The sequence below is a fragment of the Schistocerca americana genome, chromosome X, assembly GCF_021461395.2.
Source record: "Schistocerca americana isolate TAMUIC-IGC-003095 chromosome X, iqSchAmer2.1, whole genome shotgun sequence".
Lineage (NCBI taxonomy): Eukaryota > Metazoa > Arthropoda > Insecta > Orthoptera > Acrididae > Schistocerca > Schistocerca americana.
In genome coordinates, this window is record NC_060130.1 from 541,795,366 (window position 1) to 541,815,868 (window position 20,503).

Here is a 20,503-nt window from a genome sequence, read left to right on the forward strand (position 1 = left end):
CCCAAGATTCATTACATGAAAGTATTTCAATAAAGAGTTGTAGCGTCATGCAGTCATATACCCACTCTGATTTAGCATTTGCACAATCTATTACACGTGCATGATTATCAACCAGCTGTCCACCCAAGTGAGTGGCTGCTGCCAAACTGTGAGCAAGAGCGCAGTTGATCACCCAATAGCACAATATGCTTATGAGCATGACATTCTCGAGCTCCATGATTGCTGCACAACCCTTGGTATGTTAATCCTCCTGATTAACAATATCTTCTATGAATTAAGTAAATGAGAATTTTCCTTACAACACATCTTTTGACCCCACAGTGCTCCTTGTCTCGATCCCTGCTTGCCCCTGACCCATATCCTTTCGCTTACTCCCATGGCCCCACTTCACTCATTCTTCACTCACTCTCTCCTCTTTCCACAGCTGGCCTCTTCTTCTGTTCTACTCCTCCCCTTCCCCCCTCGGGCATGGGTGAGCGTTTTGTCCTTAGCGTAAGTTAGTTTGAGTTAGAATAAGTAGTGCATAAGCCTAGGGAGCGGTGACCTCAGCAGTTTGGTCCCATAGTCTTTACCACAAATTTCCATTTCCCCTTCCCGCTCTCAACCCACTCCTCTTCTTCATCGAGTGCCAGACATAACTCCTCCTGCTTGCGCCAGGGTGATTTCATCATATTAGAGCCACTTTCCTAAAGTGTGCCCTTGCTGCCTCTCCCTTGCAGCCATCAACGATCCTCCTCTCCATTCCTTCTCTGTCTTCCTTCCTCCTTTCTTCTCTCGCTAACTCCACCTACCCCAACTTCCCTCCCCCCCCCCCCTCCCGACTTCCACTTAGCACATACCATTCCAGCTGCAGTGTAGTCATGCAGCGGTGCATGTACACTTGGTTTCTTTATGTTTCAGTTATGTCTGAAGAAGGTGTTCATTTTAAAGTTTAACGAAGTTCCCAGTGTTGTTTGTGTGCCTGTCAACTGCTCAACACCTCAACTCTGTGGCGAGTTGTTACCTTCACTTCTTTCAATATTTATAGCCCAGTCATGAATTTCCATCATTATCTCTTTTATTTTTCCGCTTCTATTTGATACCCATTCTCAACATGGAAAGTTTTGCTTTCATTGACCTCCTTAATTTACTCAGTTAGGATTTGGTCAGCTTGAGGTCTCTCAGTCGAACTATGTTGTGAGTGTGGTGCATATCCTACGTTACATTCTTTACATGCTGCATATAGTAAATTGATGTTACCTCTTTTCAGTTTTTCCCTCAACTTCATACCTGAGCTTTAGTGTGAGTCCCCTGGCAGATACGAACAGATAGGTTGTTTATTAACAGCATGATAGAGGAAAGATCTTCCTACTTCTCATTCCTAATTGTTTTCTGACTAAAAAGGGATATTTTGCTATCTAGAAAACGTAATAGCCTCTTCTGGTGCTTTCTGATCTTGCTAAAATGGACACCGTTCTTACAGCTTCCTCTTCAGTTCGAGACACAGGTATCAGCTTCCTCTCGTCTTGCAGGCATAATTAACCTTGGCTTCTAGCTACAGCACTGCGATTATGGTCAAGCTGCTAACAGACATTAAGGACACGTGGGGAGATTTCAAAGCTACATAAATAAGAGACAATTTTAAAGAAGCAGATATACTGGATAAAATCCTCAGATACAGATATAAGAATCTCTCTTAATTAATTGCTCTGACAACATTTAAACGAGTTGCAAAGTATGATTAAACTGTTTAGTTTGCACATGTTACAGGAGCAGCAGTCACTACATGGTCAGCAGGAGAAAATCACATACAGAAAATACTGAAATATACGATTAATGATGGCGAGTGAGAGACAGATGATACTAAAACGGCAGTCTATTTTTTTAGCATTAGCTACCTGAGCGGCATGGTAGATGAGTCCAAGCTTCGGTTGGGATCGTACTTTCGAGTTGCCATCTTAATAAAACTAAACGAAACTCCGACCGAGCAGGCCATGAATGCCCAACGTTGCCGACCGGCCGCCGTTCATCCTCAGCTCACAGGCATCACTGGATGCAGATAGGGAGGGGCATGTGGTCAGCACATCGCGCTACCTGCCGTATGTCAGTTTAAGAGAGCGGAGCCGCTATTTCTCAATCAAGTAACTCCTCAGTTTGCCTCGTAAGGGCTGAGTGCACACCACGTGCCAACAGCATTCGGCAGACCGGATGGTCACTCATCCAAGTGCTAGCCCAGCCCGACAACGCTTAACTTCGGTGATCTGACGGGAACTGGTGTTACCACTGCGGCAAGGCCGTTGGCCGTTGTTATCTTAATGCTTATTGTTAATGAAGTTGTCGAGACGAACGAGCAACAAGCTGCTGAAACAGTTTGCTCGTTGAAAACTGGTAGTATGCCGTACAGTTCTGAGGCTTCAGCAGTCAGGTATATTACTACAACGTGGTGTCTAAAGAGCTGGTCCATGGGGCCCGATGGTTACTGTACCTATAGTGGAAACGCGTGTTGACTTTTACAGGAGACCCAAAAGTAAGCAAGTGAGAGCTACGGGTGGCAACAGTGGTACTACACTTTATTAACAAATTAACTGTGAATTTTGTAGAAGTTCTGTAACGACCATTCTGGAAAGTCAAGATGCCAATCATGGCGTCTTTTTAACGGCAAAATCCACTTAACATTGGACGTGAAAGTGTTCTAGTTATTGCAAAACCTTGGTTTTAACAGAAATCGTGATATTGGTGATAATTCGTAGTTTTCTAATGAAACTAAGTATCGTCTCAAAAAAATCTTGGTAAAATGCCTGTATGTCTGTGTATCACCATTGTCTAGTCATCATCTCACGCCCACTCTTACACCACACATAAAACTCATATGAAAATTCTCTCACTCCTTAAATACTAACGTTTGTGGATTAATTTTTATCCTCAAGAGCTTAATTTTCTTTAATGTAAGTATTTCTGAAATTTTATCACCATCCCTTGAGTGTGTGGCTTCACAAACAGGTTCTTATGTTAAGTGTTGTAAGTTGGAAGAAACTCCGTGCAATAGAAGGTATGAGCCTAGAAACATGCACCGAAAGGCCATAGAAACGATGATCCAGTTGCTAATTTTTCCAGCTGTGGAAAAACAAAAGCGGTTACTAATTTCTCGTTCATGACAGTGGTCTAAGAATTTAAGGATGTCCATGGGTACATTGAATCTCTTCCTTACGTATTTTTTATTAAAGTAGACGTAATATGGTCTGTTTGAGCTTTACCACTTCCAAATTTTATTTTTCATGACGTTGCTTGTGGTAAGCGAGACTATATGAAGGCATACTTTTCTAGTATAAAGCAGCAGCAAGTCAGCGTTATCAGACGTACCCATGTGTGTGTGTGTGTGTGTGTGTGTGTGTGTGTGTGTGTGTGTGTGTGTGTGTGTTCTTGTGTCATCTTGCTTATGCAATACAATTTTTCAGTCATACAGAGTGAGCTCGAGATGTCACAAATAGCTGCATGCATGTCTGTTTCCTCTTCCCTGATCTCCCACTTCGCGTCCCTTATGCTCTGTTCTCCTCCTCCCTCACAATATAGTGGGCAGTTACTGTGATATCTCGTCACATCATATAATGGGACCAGCTGCGATGTCATCGTCATATATTTGGTCTATTATCATTACTGAGACTCAACGGCAGAAATTTTATTCATAAAGACTAAGGGGTGGCCAGAATACCCATTACTCTCCTACTACTCTCCACAAAAGATGACATGCATTCAAGAAATTCTCAGTGGCTTCGCAAACCTTAATAAGCAGCTTATAATAACACATTATATTTACTATCAGTCAACTTAAATTTATATCACAAGCTTGTTGACAGTCTGAAAGCACTGGACCCAGATGGCCACATTTTTCTGTAGCTGTTAGGATATCCTGTATGAAAATGACCAGTATTTGAGTCCAGGTAGATCATATCGTTTGAAAGCAGAATAAGTTCAAGAATACTGCTACAGATTTCCCACTAATGTTGATAGTTTTCGTGGCATGCTCGGGGGCTCTCTATACGTTCGATCCTTTTCAGTCCCCTCCTTCGAAGTATAAGTCGGTCTGCATCCTTGTGCGAAAGTTGTCAATCATCCAGCCCCCATGTGCTGACTGCATGGAGTCTTTGCGGCCGATGAGGCAGTGTCACCCACGTCGAACAGACAATTCTACATGTTCATTTCCTGTCTAGCTTAATAACAGTACCTTAGTTCCGTTTTACATATTGTTCACACTGTACTGCCGAGCGCAACCATATGAAATAACACCGAGTAATCAGCATACTTTATACTTCTCAGTCGGAACTTGATTCTTAAGAGCACAGTCTTATGGACGTAAGTGGTCATCTTACATTGCCGTCGAAAGAAATAACGGCTCACGAGAAGCAGGTTAAGAAAACTTACGTTGAAACTACGTTGAGACCAGCAGCTCGCAACTTTCTTAGTCGATCTCGCCATAGAGGGTGAGGCAGACGAAAGTAGTGTAAGGAGCCAGCTACGTAGCGGAAGGGTTCTCCATCCAGAAGAAAAGTGTTGTTCTCGTAATCCACGGTAAACGATCTGGGTGCAACCGTTGTCTCCTCTGCATCTTGTGGCCTCACCTGAAACAAAAGAAATATAGATTAAACCATGAAAGTTCTGAGGAGGAACGTTGACAGTACTCTCGTGGTCATACATTCACAACAAAAAAACAACGGAGACTGTTAAGAGAAACTGCAAGCACCCACAATGTATTACTGACTGGTTATTGGTTTCTGGTGGCTATGTCCGTGACAGAGATACGCTGGATTAATGTGCTCTAGTGATCAATTTTTTATCCTTCTTTGATAGTAAGAATTATGTGTTAGAACAAATCATCTAGAAGCAGCGAATATGTTCATCAGGCTGGCTCTTACGTGGCCCTTTTTAAGTGTTCGATATTTTTTCTTGTTCTAATCCCCAGTTAGGTTCCATCACATGTAAAAATGAGATGTGTGAAATCCAGGATCATTGTTAGTACGATAAGAGGATGAGTGTCTCTGGGCCCTTAGTATCAGAAACTCCAGCATAAAAGAGAACCACCAATTTTATAAAATATAATTTCCATGTGACGAATCTAATCATCACCTAATGTACGCAGGTTGTTTACTTCGATCTCCTTAAATGAATGCGTTCTTATTTCACAGTAGGAAATGGTCTGCAACGTGATGAGTCAGTGACCTCGAATCCAAGTAGGGAGAAGGCAAATAGAGAGCAGCTCCTTTTTACAACCCAACTCGGACCATCTGAGTCGTCTTCCGTTTTCGTCGACTTCAGAGAAAACCTAAGTTCATTAGTACGTAAGTTTCACAATCACACTGTCTTCACTGAAGGAGGCGTTAATCATCCAACAGTCGATTTTGAAAATTATACTCTTGAAAGTGGTAGGGATACTGGAGATATATAGAGAACGACAGCGTGAATGGTCACAGGTTTGATTGACCCATGGGACAACGTTGCAGAGATGCTGAAGAAATTGAACTGGTCGACACTTGTGATAGAAATAAACTGTCTCATAAAAACTGTTGAGGCCCTTTTTCAACCAGTGTTTGTTTGGAAATTTGTCTGATATTTTGCTCAAATGAGTGGCTAACATTGTCAAAGCTCCACGCTCCATTGCTTATGGTGGACTTAAGTCGAATATCTTCTCTTTCGGCAGATGTGCAGAGGAACCTGAGAGACATAAAAGCTTTACTACCTCACTTGTATAGAAGAACAAAAATCCACAAAGCTGATGTACCACTAAGACCGATCGTAAGTGCTCCTGTCTTTCTGACATATAACTGATATATAACTGACATATAACCCACGAAACACTTGTCATAGCTTCAACCTAAATTTCTGGTGGCAGGCTGAAATCAAGCATCTTCTCCCTTGATGGATATAGATATGTAACAGAAATAACCTAGCACCTCGGCTGTACGGAATACCAAAAATCAATAAAGATGACATCCGACTAAGAAAATGATTATAAGTGACCCTGGCTCCTTGATATATAAACTGGTGAAGCACTTGGCCTCTCTCATTCAACAGCACTTGGGAAAATCTGACTCAGGAGAGTTCGTTGAGAAGCTGAAGGAACGAAAACTTGGACCAAGCGACATCCTGGTCAGCTCTGACGTTGTTTTTTTTGTTTACCATTGTACCACTGAATGATTACCTGGACAACGTCGGTTCCATTTTCCTGCATGACATCACTATGCTCTTTTATGCATGTCTTGCCATGAGTTATTTCATGTGGGGCGATTTCTATGAACACCTGGAAGCTATAGCCATGGGCACTCCATCTCGTGCACACCTTCACTGTGTGAAGGCATGTTGAGGAATGGTTCAGTGACTTGCTAAGACATCTGAACAGTCTCCACGCCAACATAATATTTACTGTGGGAGTGAAAAGTGTCAACAGTCACCCTTTCTACAAGTGCTGCTTACGAGAAATAGTGTGAAGTTAGAACACAGCATATATCTAAAATTGACTCACAGATACATATATGCAGACAGTGTGAAATCATCACCCAACCCATAAAAGAGTGATGAAGTGTACAAGGCGAATATGTCAGCCGCAGCACCTTGGATGCAAGATGCAACACCTGGAAAAGATTCCGATGAGCAATCAGCATTCCAACAGGTGCATAAGAAATGACATGAAATCTAAAACTAGGCGAAGTGAAATGCAGAAAATGAAAAGACAAATATGGCCTTACTGCTGTACATTCCCAGGGTAACACACAGAATTGGCCATATATGACGCAAACGCACCATAAAGACTATTTCCAAACCAAACAAGAAGAACAAAGAGTGTCTCGGATCAGCAAAGGACGAAAAGGATCCACCTGCAATGTCAGATAATGTACCACATAACGTGTACATGTAGAATAGTCTATGTTGGGATGACTGGACGATTCATCAACACTAGAATTACCAAACTTAAACGGTGCTACAGGTCCATACAGGTGGAGAGAACTGCCATGCCAGAGCACATGCTTTGTGACAACGACCATATAATAATACTCACCGACACCGAAGTCCTAACTGTGGAGAAGAGCAACCGCACTCGCTTATTCATGGCAGCCATGGAAATCCATAAACATGACAAAATCTTCAACAATAAAGAGGAAAAACTCAAACTAAATGGATCGTGGATTCCCATGCTGCAGCGAATGACCGTTGCAGGTAGCAAGGAAGGAACCACAATGGGAATGGCCAGGGGAAAAGCCCACACGAGCTCCACTCCAGTCCACCACCACCAGTGGAGGGCAAAGCTTTAACAGCGTCAGCCACTCGTGCGGGCGAAACATCCGAAAAAAAATTGTCAAATAAACGTCAATTAACCCAAGTCAAACAACCCTAGGCAAAAGTCAATGTGAAATTCATCCAAGAAAGCCTACTTACAAAGTTTCAAGAACCAGCTTTAAATGACATATTCCTACAATATATACTACAAACCCATACATATCGCTCCAGTAGAGATCATGAGAGGCGTTTAAACAGTCATTCTTCCTGCACTCCGTTCATGAATGGAATAGGGAGAAGCCATAATAATTGGTACTATGGAAAGTACCCTCTGCCATGCACTTCACAGTGGTGTTCAGAGAATGGACATACATTTAACAATCTTAGAAAGTACGGTATCTTCATATTTTCGCACATATATTAGTCGCATGAAAACACTGAAAACAAACTTCCATCTGAAAAAGAAACGTTGTTGATTTTCTTTTAAAATATCATAAGCGTACTTGAAAATAAAGGGAAATAAAAACCCATTATTAATTCAATGCTGCTAATTTTGCTCTTATTCCGGACATTAAACTTACTATTGTGTAGGTTGTATCATTATTTCTCAGACCAACATGCCGAACTGATGATATCAGGTTCAAGTAGTGTTGATTGACAAGTACTAGATTTTGAGGTAGTTCATTGCTACAAGTAAAAAAGAGAAGAAGACGTGAAGTAGTAATCACTTCTAAGTTCGCTGCAGCTTCGTATGAAAGGAAGGTCAGTGGCGGGAAGCAGTTCACATGAACATAATTACTATCGAAGTTCTAGTTCAAGATATCGAAGATATTACGGTCAACAGGAATTATATGGCAGTTCCCGATAGAAACTCCGTGAGAAAAGGTTCACGTGAAAGTTGCCAGTTAGAAACATCACTCGCATGGCTCAGAGACTATAATGCTCTCGCCTGCAAGAGAAGTCTCCATGATCTAGTTCCACGGCTACAGGCTGCATTCGTGTCACAGCATAGGAGTTTTACGAAGAATGTGCACGGTCTCAAAACGACTCCATCCGCACCTAGGGGCAACAACTCCACTTGTGGCAAGGCATAAGATGCCTTGTCACCTAATTAGGTTGCTTGGCGCTGAGATTCAAGTTCTAAGACAGCCATGTGAAGACACTTTTCTTCTTTGTCTCTTCCCGTGGTCGCTGCCTGGAGCAGTAAACACAGTTCTACTTGCTGACTTTTTCCGAGTTCAGGCTTTTTGTATCGTTTATTATTGAGATGTGCAGTTCTAGTGGTAAGATGGCCCACTGGATAGCCTGTCAAAAACTGGACACAGATCAAGCATGAAAACAGGAAAAGGAGTATTGCACCATAAACAAAGAAGCAAAATAGAAACAGTGAACGGCCCAAAATCAAAGTGTGCGGAATTGATAGGGTCACTGTATCACGTTTATTTAGCGAGGTGTAAGGAAGAGACCTATAATGAAAGCTGATTCCGAGATCTTGTGTGTTTTCACCGGTAATCGACACTAGGATCTCGTGATTACAAAGCGATGAGCCTCCAGACGTATGTACCTCCTGTTTGTTCTACACAGGTACCACATGTTACTACTCTTGTATTCCGTTTTGGAGGTTTTGACTCTTGAATTCCTGTGTTGTAACATAGTTCACATCATTTTACTTGTTGTTTTCATTTTTATGGAGGTCCATGCGGCATCTCTCCTGTTTTCACTATTCATCACATTTACTTGCGGCGGTAATATATTCTTACCACATGACTCATATTCCATAACCAGCGTAAAGGACGGCAATTGCGAAGACAGACAGAAAGAGAACAGACACGCCAATGACCGGACGGACAGTTCATAACGTTGTGAAAAAAGCGATCTGCTGCTTTGCCATCCAACACCGTAACCACATAAACACGACGCCATGGCTCTTCCAATTTGCTCGATGCTGCACATCTTGGACCGTTCACTGTTTCTGTTTCGCTTCTTTTTGCACAGTTCAGTACACCTTCTTCCTGTTTTCAAGCTTGATCCGTGTTCAGTTTTTGACGGGCTGTATACTAAGCCATCTTACCATTAAATCTGGTGGGGATGCGATGGGGAGTTTTCGTTGTAAGCTGCAGCGTTCAGGATCTATGGTGATAGAGCTGCTTGCTGCCTTTGCATTGGCGCAATTCTATATAACATGATTTTCAGGTTTGGAGATGTATTTTCATCCGAGTGAGGTGAGCACTTTGTTCGGTTCGCATATTTGCCTGATTTAATGACGATTAATATCCATTTTTTTGCATGAGCCATATGTGATTATCAGTCGATTTTCATTTTACTTTCTTATTCATTAAATAGTATTACAATAACCTGAAAGTATATGAGATGAATTTTCTGTTTTTGTGAATGTGGTTCAAATGGCTCTAAGCACTATGGGACTTTACATCTGAGGTCATTAGTCCCCTAGACTTAGCCTAACTAACCTAAGGACATCACACACATCCATGCCCGAGGCAGGATTCGAACCTGCAACCGTCGCAGCAGCGCGGTTCCGGCCTGAAGCGCCTAGGACCGCTCGGCCACAGCGGCCGGCTTGTGAATGTTTCGTATTGTATATCAACGTGGTCCCTTGGATGACATTTGTATCTACTATTCGTGAACTTTCATGGCAATTTAGTGAATAATAAGCGAATTTAATCTTAAGTTCCCATGACTAATTTTCCTCCAGAAGTCATCTTTCAGCCTTGCGACTTTACACATGTGCTCGTTTAGCCTTTGTTCACGTTAGCAGCGAATTTAATCTTAAGTTCCCATGACTAATTTTCCTCCAGAAGTCATCTTTCAGCCTTGCGACTTTACACATGTGCTCGTTTAGCCTTTGTTCACGTTAGCAGCCAGTGCGTGCTCAGCTTATTCCAAATGACCTGCCTTCAACAGAACATATAGTACTATAATTTGCCTTTAGTAAACAAAGTATTTCTTCTTTACACGCAACTTTCAGCAAACAAGATAAGTTTGAGTTGCAAGAGTTGCAAAGAACGTCACGGCAAGTGCTTAGTCCCGAATACATCGAGATTTTGCATTTTGTGATCCGTGCTTCTTGACGTTAGGTATTAAGCAATTCAAGGTCAAGTCACACCTGCATTGAAGGCTTATTTTCTACGAAAAGAGACATTTCTACACTTATAAGTTGTATTAGAGCTATCGAAAATCTTAGTTGTGAGTTGGTTTCCTGTCATTCATTTTAAAGGCCCGTTAACATATTGTGCGGTGCTATAAAACTGTGCTTATTCCTAATATTTCATTAGCAGTAGTCACATTGCGCTGTTGTTCATTCGTAGGTAAAATTTTAAACAAAAGGGAATGTTTTCATTTCATTAATAATTACTATGCACTATTAGGTCTGATTGTACCATGTTAAGGGCTTATTTCAGTAGTGGTACAAGTCCATTTTTGTTCATTTTCAGATACAGAGTCCTAAAGTTAAATGAGCGCTGAAAAATCTGCAGCCGGCCGCGGTGGTCTCGCGGTTCTAGGCGCTCAGTCCGGAGCTGCGCGACTGATACGGTCGCAGGTTCGAATCCTGCCTCGGGCATGGATGTGTGTGATGTCCTTAGGTTAGTTAGGTTTAAGTAGTTCTAAGTTCTAGGGGACTGATGACCACTGATGTTAAGTCCCATAGTGCTCAGAGCCATTTGAACCATTTTGAATTTGAAAAACCTGCAGTTGAGGTACCAGAAATATTCAAGCATTCTTGCTAGAGATGAACCTTTCTTTCTGTTTGTTTGGATCATTAATTTCAGAAGCATTATAGGCAGAAAAGTGGGGGTCATGGAATTGTACCATTGAAATAAGCCCTTCGTGTAACAGTTGGTTTTCAACCGAAATCATAAGCGAACTAAGGATAAGAAAATATAGAAAGCTTCCTGTAGGTTTCTCAAATTGTAGTACTGAGTAAATTCTTAACAGCTGTCTATGGAACTCTAAATGAATGGGTTCTTCAGGCTTTAAGACATCAGTCTTTGACGCAACTGCATCGATTACGAGAACTTCTAGAAAACATTTTGGAAAAAAAAACCTCTGGCATTTAACTTGCAGGTACTACGTATGTGGATTCATTCTCAGAAGCATTTTTGTAGGAACAAAAAATGGTTCAAATGGCTCTGAGCATTATAGGACTTACCTTCTAAGGTCATCAGACCCCTAGAACTTAGAACTACTTAAACCTAACGAACCTAAGGACATTACACACATCCATGCCCGAGGCAGATTTGTAGGGACAGATGGACTGTAGAAACATAGGTTCCATTGTTCAATAACGAAACTGCTCAATGCATTTAATCGTTAGAATCATCAGACTACAATATTTAAAGGGTTCAAGAAAGAATCAATGACATCCAAGAAATTACGTATAATGGGATCCGATCATTTGTTACTAGTCAGATAAGACTATTTTTAATGGATATGACTTGAGGAATAATTTGTTTACGGCAGCTTCTTCTCAGTGGCATGAAGATGAAGATTTCTTTCCCCATAACATAGTTATTTCTGGTGTGATGCAGCTCTCCATGCTACTCCATGCTACTCTATCCTGTGCAAGCTTCTTCATCTCCCAGTACCTACTGCAACCTACATCCTTCTGAATCTGCTTGGTGTATTCATCTCTTGGTCTCCCTCTACGATTTTTACCCTCCACGCTGCCCTCCAATACTAAATTGGTGATCCCTTGATGCCTCAGAACATGTCCTACCAACCGATCCCTTCTTCTAGTCAAGTTGTGCCACAAACTTCTCTTCTCCCCAATCCTATTCAACACCTCCTCATTAGTTATGTGATCTACCCATCTAATCTTCAGCATTCTTCTGTAGCACCACATTTCGAAAGCTTCTATTCTCTTCTTGTCCAAACTATTTATCGTCCATGTTTCACTTCCATACATGGCCACACTCCATACAAATACTTTCAGAAACGACTTCCTAACACTTGAATCAATTCTCGATGTTGACAAATTTCTCTTCTTCAGAAATGCTTTCCTTCCCATTGACAGTCTACATTTTATATCCTCTCTACTTCGACCATCATCAGTTATTTTGCTCCCCAAATAGCAAAACTTCTTCACTACTTTAAGTGTCTCATTTCCTAATCTAATACCCCCAACATCACCCGACTTAATTCGACTACATTCCATTATCCTCGTTTTGATTTTGTTGATGTTCATCTTATATCCTCCCTTCAAGACACCATCCATTCCGTTCAACTGCTCTTCCAAGTCCTTTGCTGTCTCTGACAGAATTACAATGTCATTGGCGAACCTCAAAGTTTTTATTTCTTCTCCATGAATTTTAATACCTACTCCGAATCTTTCTTTTGTTTCCTTTACTGCTTGCTCAATATACAGATTGAATAACATCGGGGAGAGGATACAACCCTGTCTCACTTCCTTCCCAACCACTGCTTCCCTTTCATGCCCCACAACTCTTATAACTGCCATTTGGTTTCTGTACAAATTGTAAATAGCCTTTCGCTCCCTATATTTTACTCCTGCCACCTTCAGAATTTGAAAGAGAGTACTCCAGTCAACATTGTCGAAAGCTTTCTCTAAGTCTACAAATGCTAGAAACGTAGATTTGCCTTTCCTTAATCTAGCTTCTAAGATAAGCGGTAGGGTCAGTATTGCCTCACGTGTTCCAATATTTCTACGGAATCCAAACTGATCTTCCCCAAGGTCGGATTCTACTAGTTTTTCCATTTGTCTGTAAAGAATTCGCGTTAGTATTTTGCAGCCGTGACTTATTAAACTGATAGTTCGGTAATTTTCACATCTGTCAACACCTGCTTTCTTTGGGATTGGGATTATTATATTCTTCTTGAAGTCTGAGGGTATTTCGCCTGTCTCATACATCTTTCTCACCATATGGTAGAGTTTTGTCAGGACTGGCTCTCCCAAGGCTGTCAGTAGTTCTAATGCAATGTTGTCTACTCCCGGGGCCTTGTTTCGACTCAGGTCTTTCAGTGCTCTGTCGAACTCTTCACGCAGTATCATATCTCCCTTTCATCTTCATCTACATCCTCTTCCATTTCCATAATATTGTCCTCAAGTACATCGCCCTTGTATAGACCCTCCATATACTCCTTCCACCTTTCTGCTTTCCCTTCTTTGCTTAGAACTGGGTTTCCATCTGAGCTCTTGATATTCATACAAGTGGTTCTCTTTTCTCCAAAGGTCTCTTTAATTTTCCTGTAGGCAGTATCTATCTTACCCCTAATGAGATAAGTTTCTACATCCTTACATTTGTCCTCTAGCCATCCCTGCTTAGCCATTTTGCACTTCCTGTCGATATCATTTTTGAGACGTTTGTATTCCTTTTTGCCTGTTCCATTTACTGCATTTTTATATTTTCTCCTTTCATCAATTCAATTCAATATTTCTTCTGCTACCCATGGATTTCTACTAGCCCTCGTCTTTTTACCTACATGATCCTCTGCTGCCTTCACTACTTCATCCCTCAAAGCTACCCATTCTTCTTCTACTGTATTTCTTTCCCCCATTCCTGCCATTTGTTCCCTTATGCTCTCCCTGAAACTCTGTACAACTTTTGGTTCTTTCAGTTTATCCAGGTCCCATCTCCTTAAATTCCCACCTGTTTGCAGTTTCTTCAGTTTTAATCTACAGTTCATAACCAATAGATTGTGGTCAGAGTCCACATCCTGGAAATGTCTTACAATTTAAAACCTGGTTCCTAAATCTCTGTCTTACCATTATATAATCTATCTGATACCTTTTAGTATCTCCAGGGTTCTTCCATGTATACAACCTTCTTTAATGATTCTTGAACCAAGTGTTAGCTATGATTAAGTTATGCTCTGCACAAAATCCTACCAGGCGACTTCCTCTTTCATTTCTTAGCCCCAATCCATATTTACCTATTACGTTTCCTTCTCTCCCTTTTCCTACTACCGAATTCCAATCACCCATGACTATTAAATTTTCGTCTCCCTTCACTATCTGAATAATTTCTTTTATTTCATCATACATTTCTTCAATTTCTTCGTCATCTGCAGAGCTAGTTGGCATATAAACTTGTACTACTGTAGTAGGCGTGGGCTTCGTGTCTATCTTGGCCACAATAATGCGTTCACTATGCTGTTTGTAGTAGCTTACCCGCATTCCTATTTTTTTTATTCATTATTAAACCTACTCCTGCATTACCCCTATTTGACTTTGCATTTACAACCCTGTATTCGCCGGACCAAAAGTCTTGTTCCTCCTGCCACCGAACTTCACTAATTCCCACTATATCTAACTTTAACCTATCCATTTCCCTTTTTAAATTTTCTAACCTACCTGCCCGATTAAGGGATCTGACATTCCACGCTCCGATCCGTAGAACGCCAGTTTTCTTTCTCCTGATAACGACGTTCTCTTGAGTAGTCCCCGCCCGGAGATCCGAATGGGGGACTATTTCACCTCCGGAATATTTTACCCAAGAGGACGCTATCATCATTAACCATACAGTAAAGCTGCATGCCCTCGGGAAAAATTACGGCTGTAGTTTCCCCTTGTTTTCAACCGTTCGCAGTACCAGCACAGCAAGGCTGTTTTGGTTAGTGTTACAAGGCCAGATCAGTCAATCATCCAGACTGTTGCCCCTGCAACTACTGAAAAGGCTGCTGCCCCTCTTCAGGAACCACGCGTTTGTCTGGCCTCTCAACAGATACCCCTCCGTTGTGGTTGCACCTACGGTACGGCTATCTGTATCGCTGAGGCACGCAAGCCTCCCCACCAACGGCAAGGTCCATGGTTCATGGGGGGGGGATCGACGAATAATGATTTTTAAAAGAAAATGTGATTTTTTGGTCACATTTGGTTCATATTATAAAATCGCAACACTATTCAGGGCCTAAACACGTGATTTTATCGAAGGATAACGATTTTTTGTAAGAAAATGTGATTTTCTAGTCATATTTGGTTCACATTGTACGTAGTTGTGTTATATTATAAAACTCAGTCTGAAAAGGCTTCCTAAGGCCCAACGGTACCTACCCACCGTCGTATTTTCCTCAGCCGATAGGCGTCATTGGATGTGGATATGGAGGGGCATGTGGTCAGCAAACCACTCTGCCGGCCGTTATTTTTCGTGAGCGGAGCCGCTACTTCTCAATGTAGTAGCTCCTCAATTGGCGTCACAATGGCTGAGTGCAACCCGCCTGCCACCAGCGCTCAGCGGACCCCGTCGGTCACCCATCTCAGTGCTAGCCAAGCCCGACAGCGCTTAACTTCGGTAATATGGCGGAATAGTGTCATATACCGATTTGTTAAAGTTAGTACTTTAGTATTAATGATCTGAGTGATAGTAAGAGGACGAGCTGGAAAGTAATGCCTCCGAATTTTTTATGTGAAAAACAGATTGTATTTATTTATGTCTTGATCACACTTTTATTTTTTATCACCCTTACGCGGTTCTACTTTCCGTCATTTTCAAAGGCTACAAAAGTACAACACAAGACTGGTATCAGACGATATGAAAATATGATACATTTCATCATTGATAAGAGACATGCTACAACGACTATAATGTGGTTTCCTGGCTTACCATTGCTATTTCAGTCACACAAAAACATTAGATTCATTGTATCACGTCAACATTCTCGAGCACAAGAGAAGTGCAAACTGCTACCAAGTGAAAATTTTGTAAGCCATGTGGACTAGACCGCCAGGCGGCGCTGAGTACGTGGTATACGCTTGTTTCTGCTTACAATCATAGTTTTCATCGTTATGGATGCACAGTAAATTTTGAGATAAATAATAAATGAAAATTTTATTATACTTTTATTTTTCAGATTTAGGGTGGAGAGGCACCCGTTTCCATTACTCCGTTTAGCCTAAATTATGTTAACTAACTACTTTGTTCAATAAAACCATATTAAGGGGTTGCACGAAGAACAAAATAAAACTTGAAAAGTTAGAGCTTTCTCTAGACGAAGCGTCAAACTTTTGCTTCGTAAGAGATCAATTAAAATCATTCCTACAAATAAGAAATGATATTATAGGCATAAATATTTCCCTGCGCCACGTAACAGTCTAATGTTTTTGAAGACTTTGACATTGTAATAAATATAACTGTTTCCTGTTGAAGATGGACATGTGTTGTGGCCTTCGGTCAGAAGACTGGTTTGATGCGGATCTCCACGCTAGTCTCTCTTGCAAAAGTCTTTTAGTTTCCGAATGGCTACTATCAACTGAATCCATTTCAGGTTGCTTACTGTATTCATCCCTTACCCTTCCTCCACAATTTTTATTCCCAACGCTCCCCTCCAGAACCAAACTGATGATGATTCCTTGATGCCTCAGAATGTGTCCTATCAACGGATCCAATCTTTTAGTCAAATAGCCAAGTTATAAGTTTCTTTACCTCACATTTCGATTTAGTAGTTCCTCATTAGCAAATCGATCTACGCTACTTCTCTTCAGCATTCTTCATAGCACCACATTTCTTGAACTTTTATTCTCTTCTTGTCTGTACTGTTTATCGCCCATATTTCAATTCCATACAAGGGTGTACTTCAGAAAAATACTTTCAGAAAAGACTTCCTAATACTTAAATTTACATTCGACGTTAACAAATTCATCTTTTTCAAAAATACTTTTCATTCTATAGCCAGTCTGCATTTTATATCTGCTTTATTTTAGCCATATCAGAAATTTTACTGCCCGAATAGCAAAACTCATCTACTACTTTTAGTTCCTCATTTTCCAATCTAACGCCCTCAACATTACCTGATGTAATTTGAACACGTTCCATTACCATTTTATTACTTTTATTGATGGTCACTTCATAACCTCTTTACAAGATAACATCCATTCGATTCAACTGCTCATCTGTCTCTGACACAATTACAATATCACTGGCAAACCTCAGATTTTACTTCTTATCCCTGAAATGTAATTTCTTCTCCAAATTGTTATTTGGTTTCATATACTGCTTGTTCATTATGCAGACTGAATAACGTTGGTGATCGGCTGCAAATCCCTCTCACTCCCTTCTTCGCTACTGCTTCCCTTCCATGCTTGTACATCGACTGTTATAACTTCAGTTCGGTTTCTGTAAAAGAGGTATATAATCTTTCGCTCCCTGTATTATACCTTCAGAATTCCAAAGAGTGTTTTCCAGTTAACACTGTGAAACACTTTCTCTAAGTCTACAAACGCTCAAAATTTAAGTTTGCCTTTCCTTAAGCTAACTTCTAAGATAAGTCGTAGGATCAGTCTTGGTTCGGCTGTTAGTGAATATCTCCATAACCTAAACTTTTCTCCGAGGTCGGTTTCTACCAGTTTAATAGTCTTCCGTAAATAATTGTGTCAGTATTACGCAAGCATGACTTATTGAACTGAAGAGTTCGCTAATTTTCACACTTGTCAGCACGTGTATTCTTTGGAATTGGAATCATTGCAGTATTCTTGAAGTCTGAGGGTATTTCGCCTCTCTCAAATAACTTGCACACTATGTTGAATCATTTCATTACGGATAGCTCTTCTAAGAATCGCAATATTTCTGATGGAATGTTGTCTACTCGAGGCCCTTGTTTCGACTTAGATCTTCCAATGTTCTGTCAAATTCTTTTCGCAGTACCGCATCTCCCATTATCTTATCTTATTGAAAAATGCCACTGCCGCCGGGAAACATGATCGTCATTAAGGAGTGTCCGCTGTCTGCAACCAGTGTACGATACCCCTTGGTCGTCATCGTACCTTTCACGAGCTCTTCTAGACCCATGGACACCCACCTGAATGTCCTAAGAGCATAATGGAGCCGCCGCTAGCTTGCCTCTGTCCCCAGTACACGTGTCAACGAGCTGTTTCCCTGGAAGACGACGGATTCGTGCCCTCCCGTCGGCATGGTGAAGAAGGTATCGGGATTCATCAGACCATGCAATGTTCTGCCACTGTGCCAACGTCAAGTGCCGATGGTCACGCACCCATTTCAGTCGTAGTTGCCGATGTCGTGGTGCTAATATTGGCACATGCATGCGTCGTCGGCTGCAGAGGCCCATCGTTAGGAGCATTCGGTGCAGTGTGTGTTCAGATACACTTTTACGCTGCCCAGCATTAATGTCTGATGTTAGTTCCACCACAGTTCGCAGCCTGTCCTATTTTTGCCAGTCTGCCGAGCCTACGACCCCCATAGGTGTAATGAGGGGTGGCCACCAACCCCACGATGTCTGGACAGGGTTTCATCTTGGCTTCGTGTTTGAGATGCTCACCACAGCACTCCTCGAACACCCGACAAGTCGTGCAGTTTCTGAAATGTTCGTGCCGGGCCATCACAATCTGCCCTCGGTCAAACGCGGATAGATAGAACGCCGTCCCCATTCTACCCACAGACAGCGTGCTCACTGATACTACATGCACCGTGCGTGTTTCTCACTAGCTGTCAATCGTCGCCAGGTGACGCTGCTTTCGCCTGAACGGGTTTATATAGACGCTAGGTAGGTGGTCATAATATTCTGGTGGGTCAGAGTATGTAGTATCAGTTGTCCTGGTAGCTTAGATTGCTCAGCCTTTGGCTCGGATTTGATCCTTACTACAACCCCTTGTCCAATTTTTGTATCGCTCTCTTTTTGCAAGTAAACCAAACGAAGATAACGTTTGGAGACACCGGCCTGGAGAACCGCTTGAATTTGAGAACGCAACTGTCTGATTGGCCAACTTCAATGCTAATTAACTCAGAAACCGCGCAACGTTTTGAAGTTTTTTTCTTAACAATTATTTCTGAGCACAACCTATTTGCAACAGCCTTATAAGATTTTCGGACTGCTTCTGACCATCCTGTATATGGTGTTTCAAATCATCGCGATAAACATCTAGGGATATTATAACATGTCATGGGAAACGACTTCTGTTAGAGACAAAATGTTCGCTTCCCAGCGACGCTACGAATCCTGTAGTGTTTTCGTGGCCTGGGCGACGAGATTTCTCCCAAGTAGCAGGGTCTACTAACAAGGCGTACAGCATACTGCCTATCACAGTAAATTGAAAGAGTAATGTCCAACAAGAAAATGACAAGAATGAGTGTCACTAAGCGGAGACAGATATTTTAGAAGTAAATCAAGAACTTCAATTTTGGGTGGCGTACGGCTACCCAGCAGACTAGATGGATGATAGGCAATACACATTTCATATGAATGCCACTTAGTGTCTACATCCTGCCACTTCTCAGGGGCGTAACCCAGTCTTAAACGACTCCTGACGTCGCGGAAAAGCGTCTTCGAACATTTTCCTTTAACAAAAGTTGTTTTCCATGACGTGATCAGACCTAGGTGTCTGTCGCAAAGACTTTGAAACACACTGTGTATTCCTTTCACCTTTTAGCTTCCCTTTTTTTGCTTAATACTGACTTGCCGTAGGACTTGACATTCATACAATGCTTCTTTTTTTCTCGAAAGGTCTCGTTACTCTTCCTATACGCGGAATCAATCTTCACCTAGTTATATGTGCCTCTGTTCTCTAGCCATCTCTACTTAGCCATTTAGCACTTTCTGCCATTCTCATTTTTTTTCTGGATTTCCGGAAAGCTTTTGATACCGTTCCTCACAAGAGACTTCTAATCAAGCTGCGGGTCTATGGGGTATCGTCTCAGTTGTGCGACTGGATTCGTGATTTCCTGTCAGGAAGGTCGCAGTTCGTAGTAATAGACGGCAAATCATCGAGTAAAACTGAAGTGATATCACGTGTTCCCCAGGGAAGCGTCCTGGGACCTCTGCTGTTCCTGATCTATATAAATGACCTGGATGACAATCTGAGCATTTCTCTTAGGTTGTTCGCAGATGATGCTGTAATTTACCATCTAGTAAGGTCATCCGAAGACCAGCATCAGTTGCAAAGCGATTTAGAAAAGATTGCTGTATGGTGTGGCAGGTGGCAGTTGACGCTAAATAACGAGAAGTGTGAGGTGATCCACATGAGTTCCAAAAGAAATCCGTTGGAATTCGATTACTCGATAAATAGTACAATTCTCAAGGCTGTCAATTCAACTAAGTACCTGGGTGTAAAAATTACAAACAACTTCAGTTGGAAAGACCACATAGATAATATTGCGGGGAAGGCGAGCCAAAGGTTGCGTTTCATTGGCAGGACACTTAGAAGATGGAACAAGTCCACTAAAGAGACAGCTTACACTACACTCGTTCGTCCTCTGTTAGAATATTGCTGCGGGGTGTGGGATCCTTACCAGGTGGGATTGACGGAGGACATCGAAAGGATGCAAAAAAGGGC

At 41.7% G+C, this 20,503-nt stretch overlaps 1 protein-coding gene and 1 pseudogene across 1 annotated transcript in view; both read right to left on the bottom strand.

Annotated features, from left to right (window-relative positions):
- The window catches only part of LOC124555135 (beta-galactosidase-like), a 319,307-nt gene that overhangs the window by 158,904 nt on the left and 139,900 nt on the right, over positions 1-20,503 (bottom strand). The window contains exon 2 of the mRNA XM_047128946.1: positions 4,399-4,595. Within this exon, the coding sequence (XP_046984902.1) occupies positions 4,399-4,595 (197 nt within the window). The remainder of the gene's footprint in view (positions 1-4,398; positions 4,596-20,503) is intronic.
- On the bottom strand, positions 2,164-2,281 carry LOC124556967 (annotated as a pseudogene).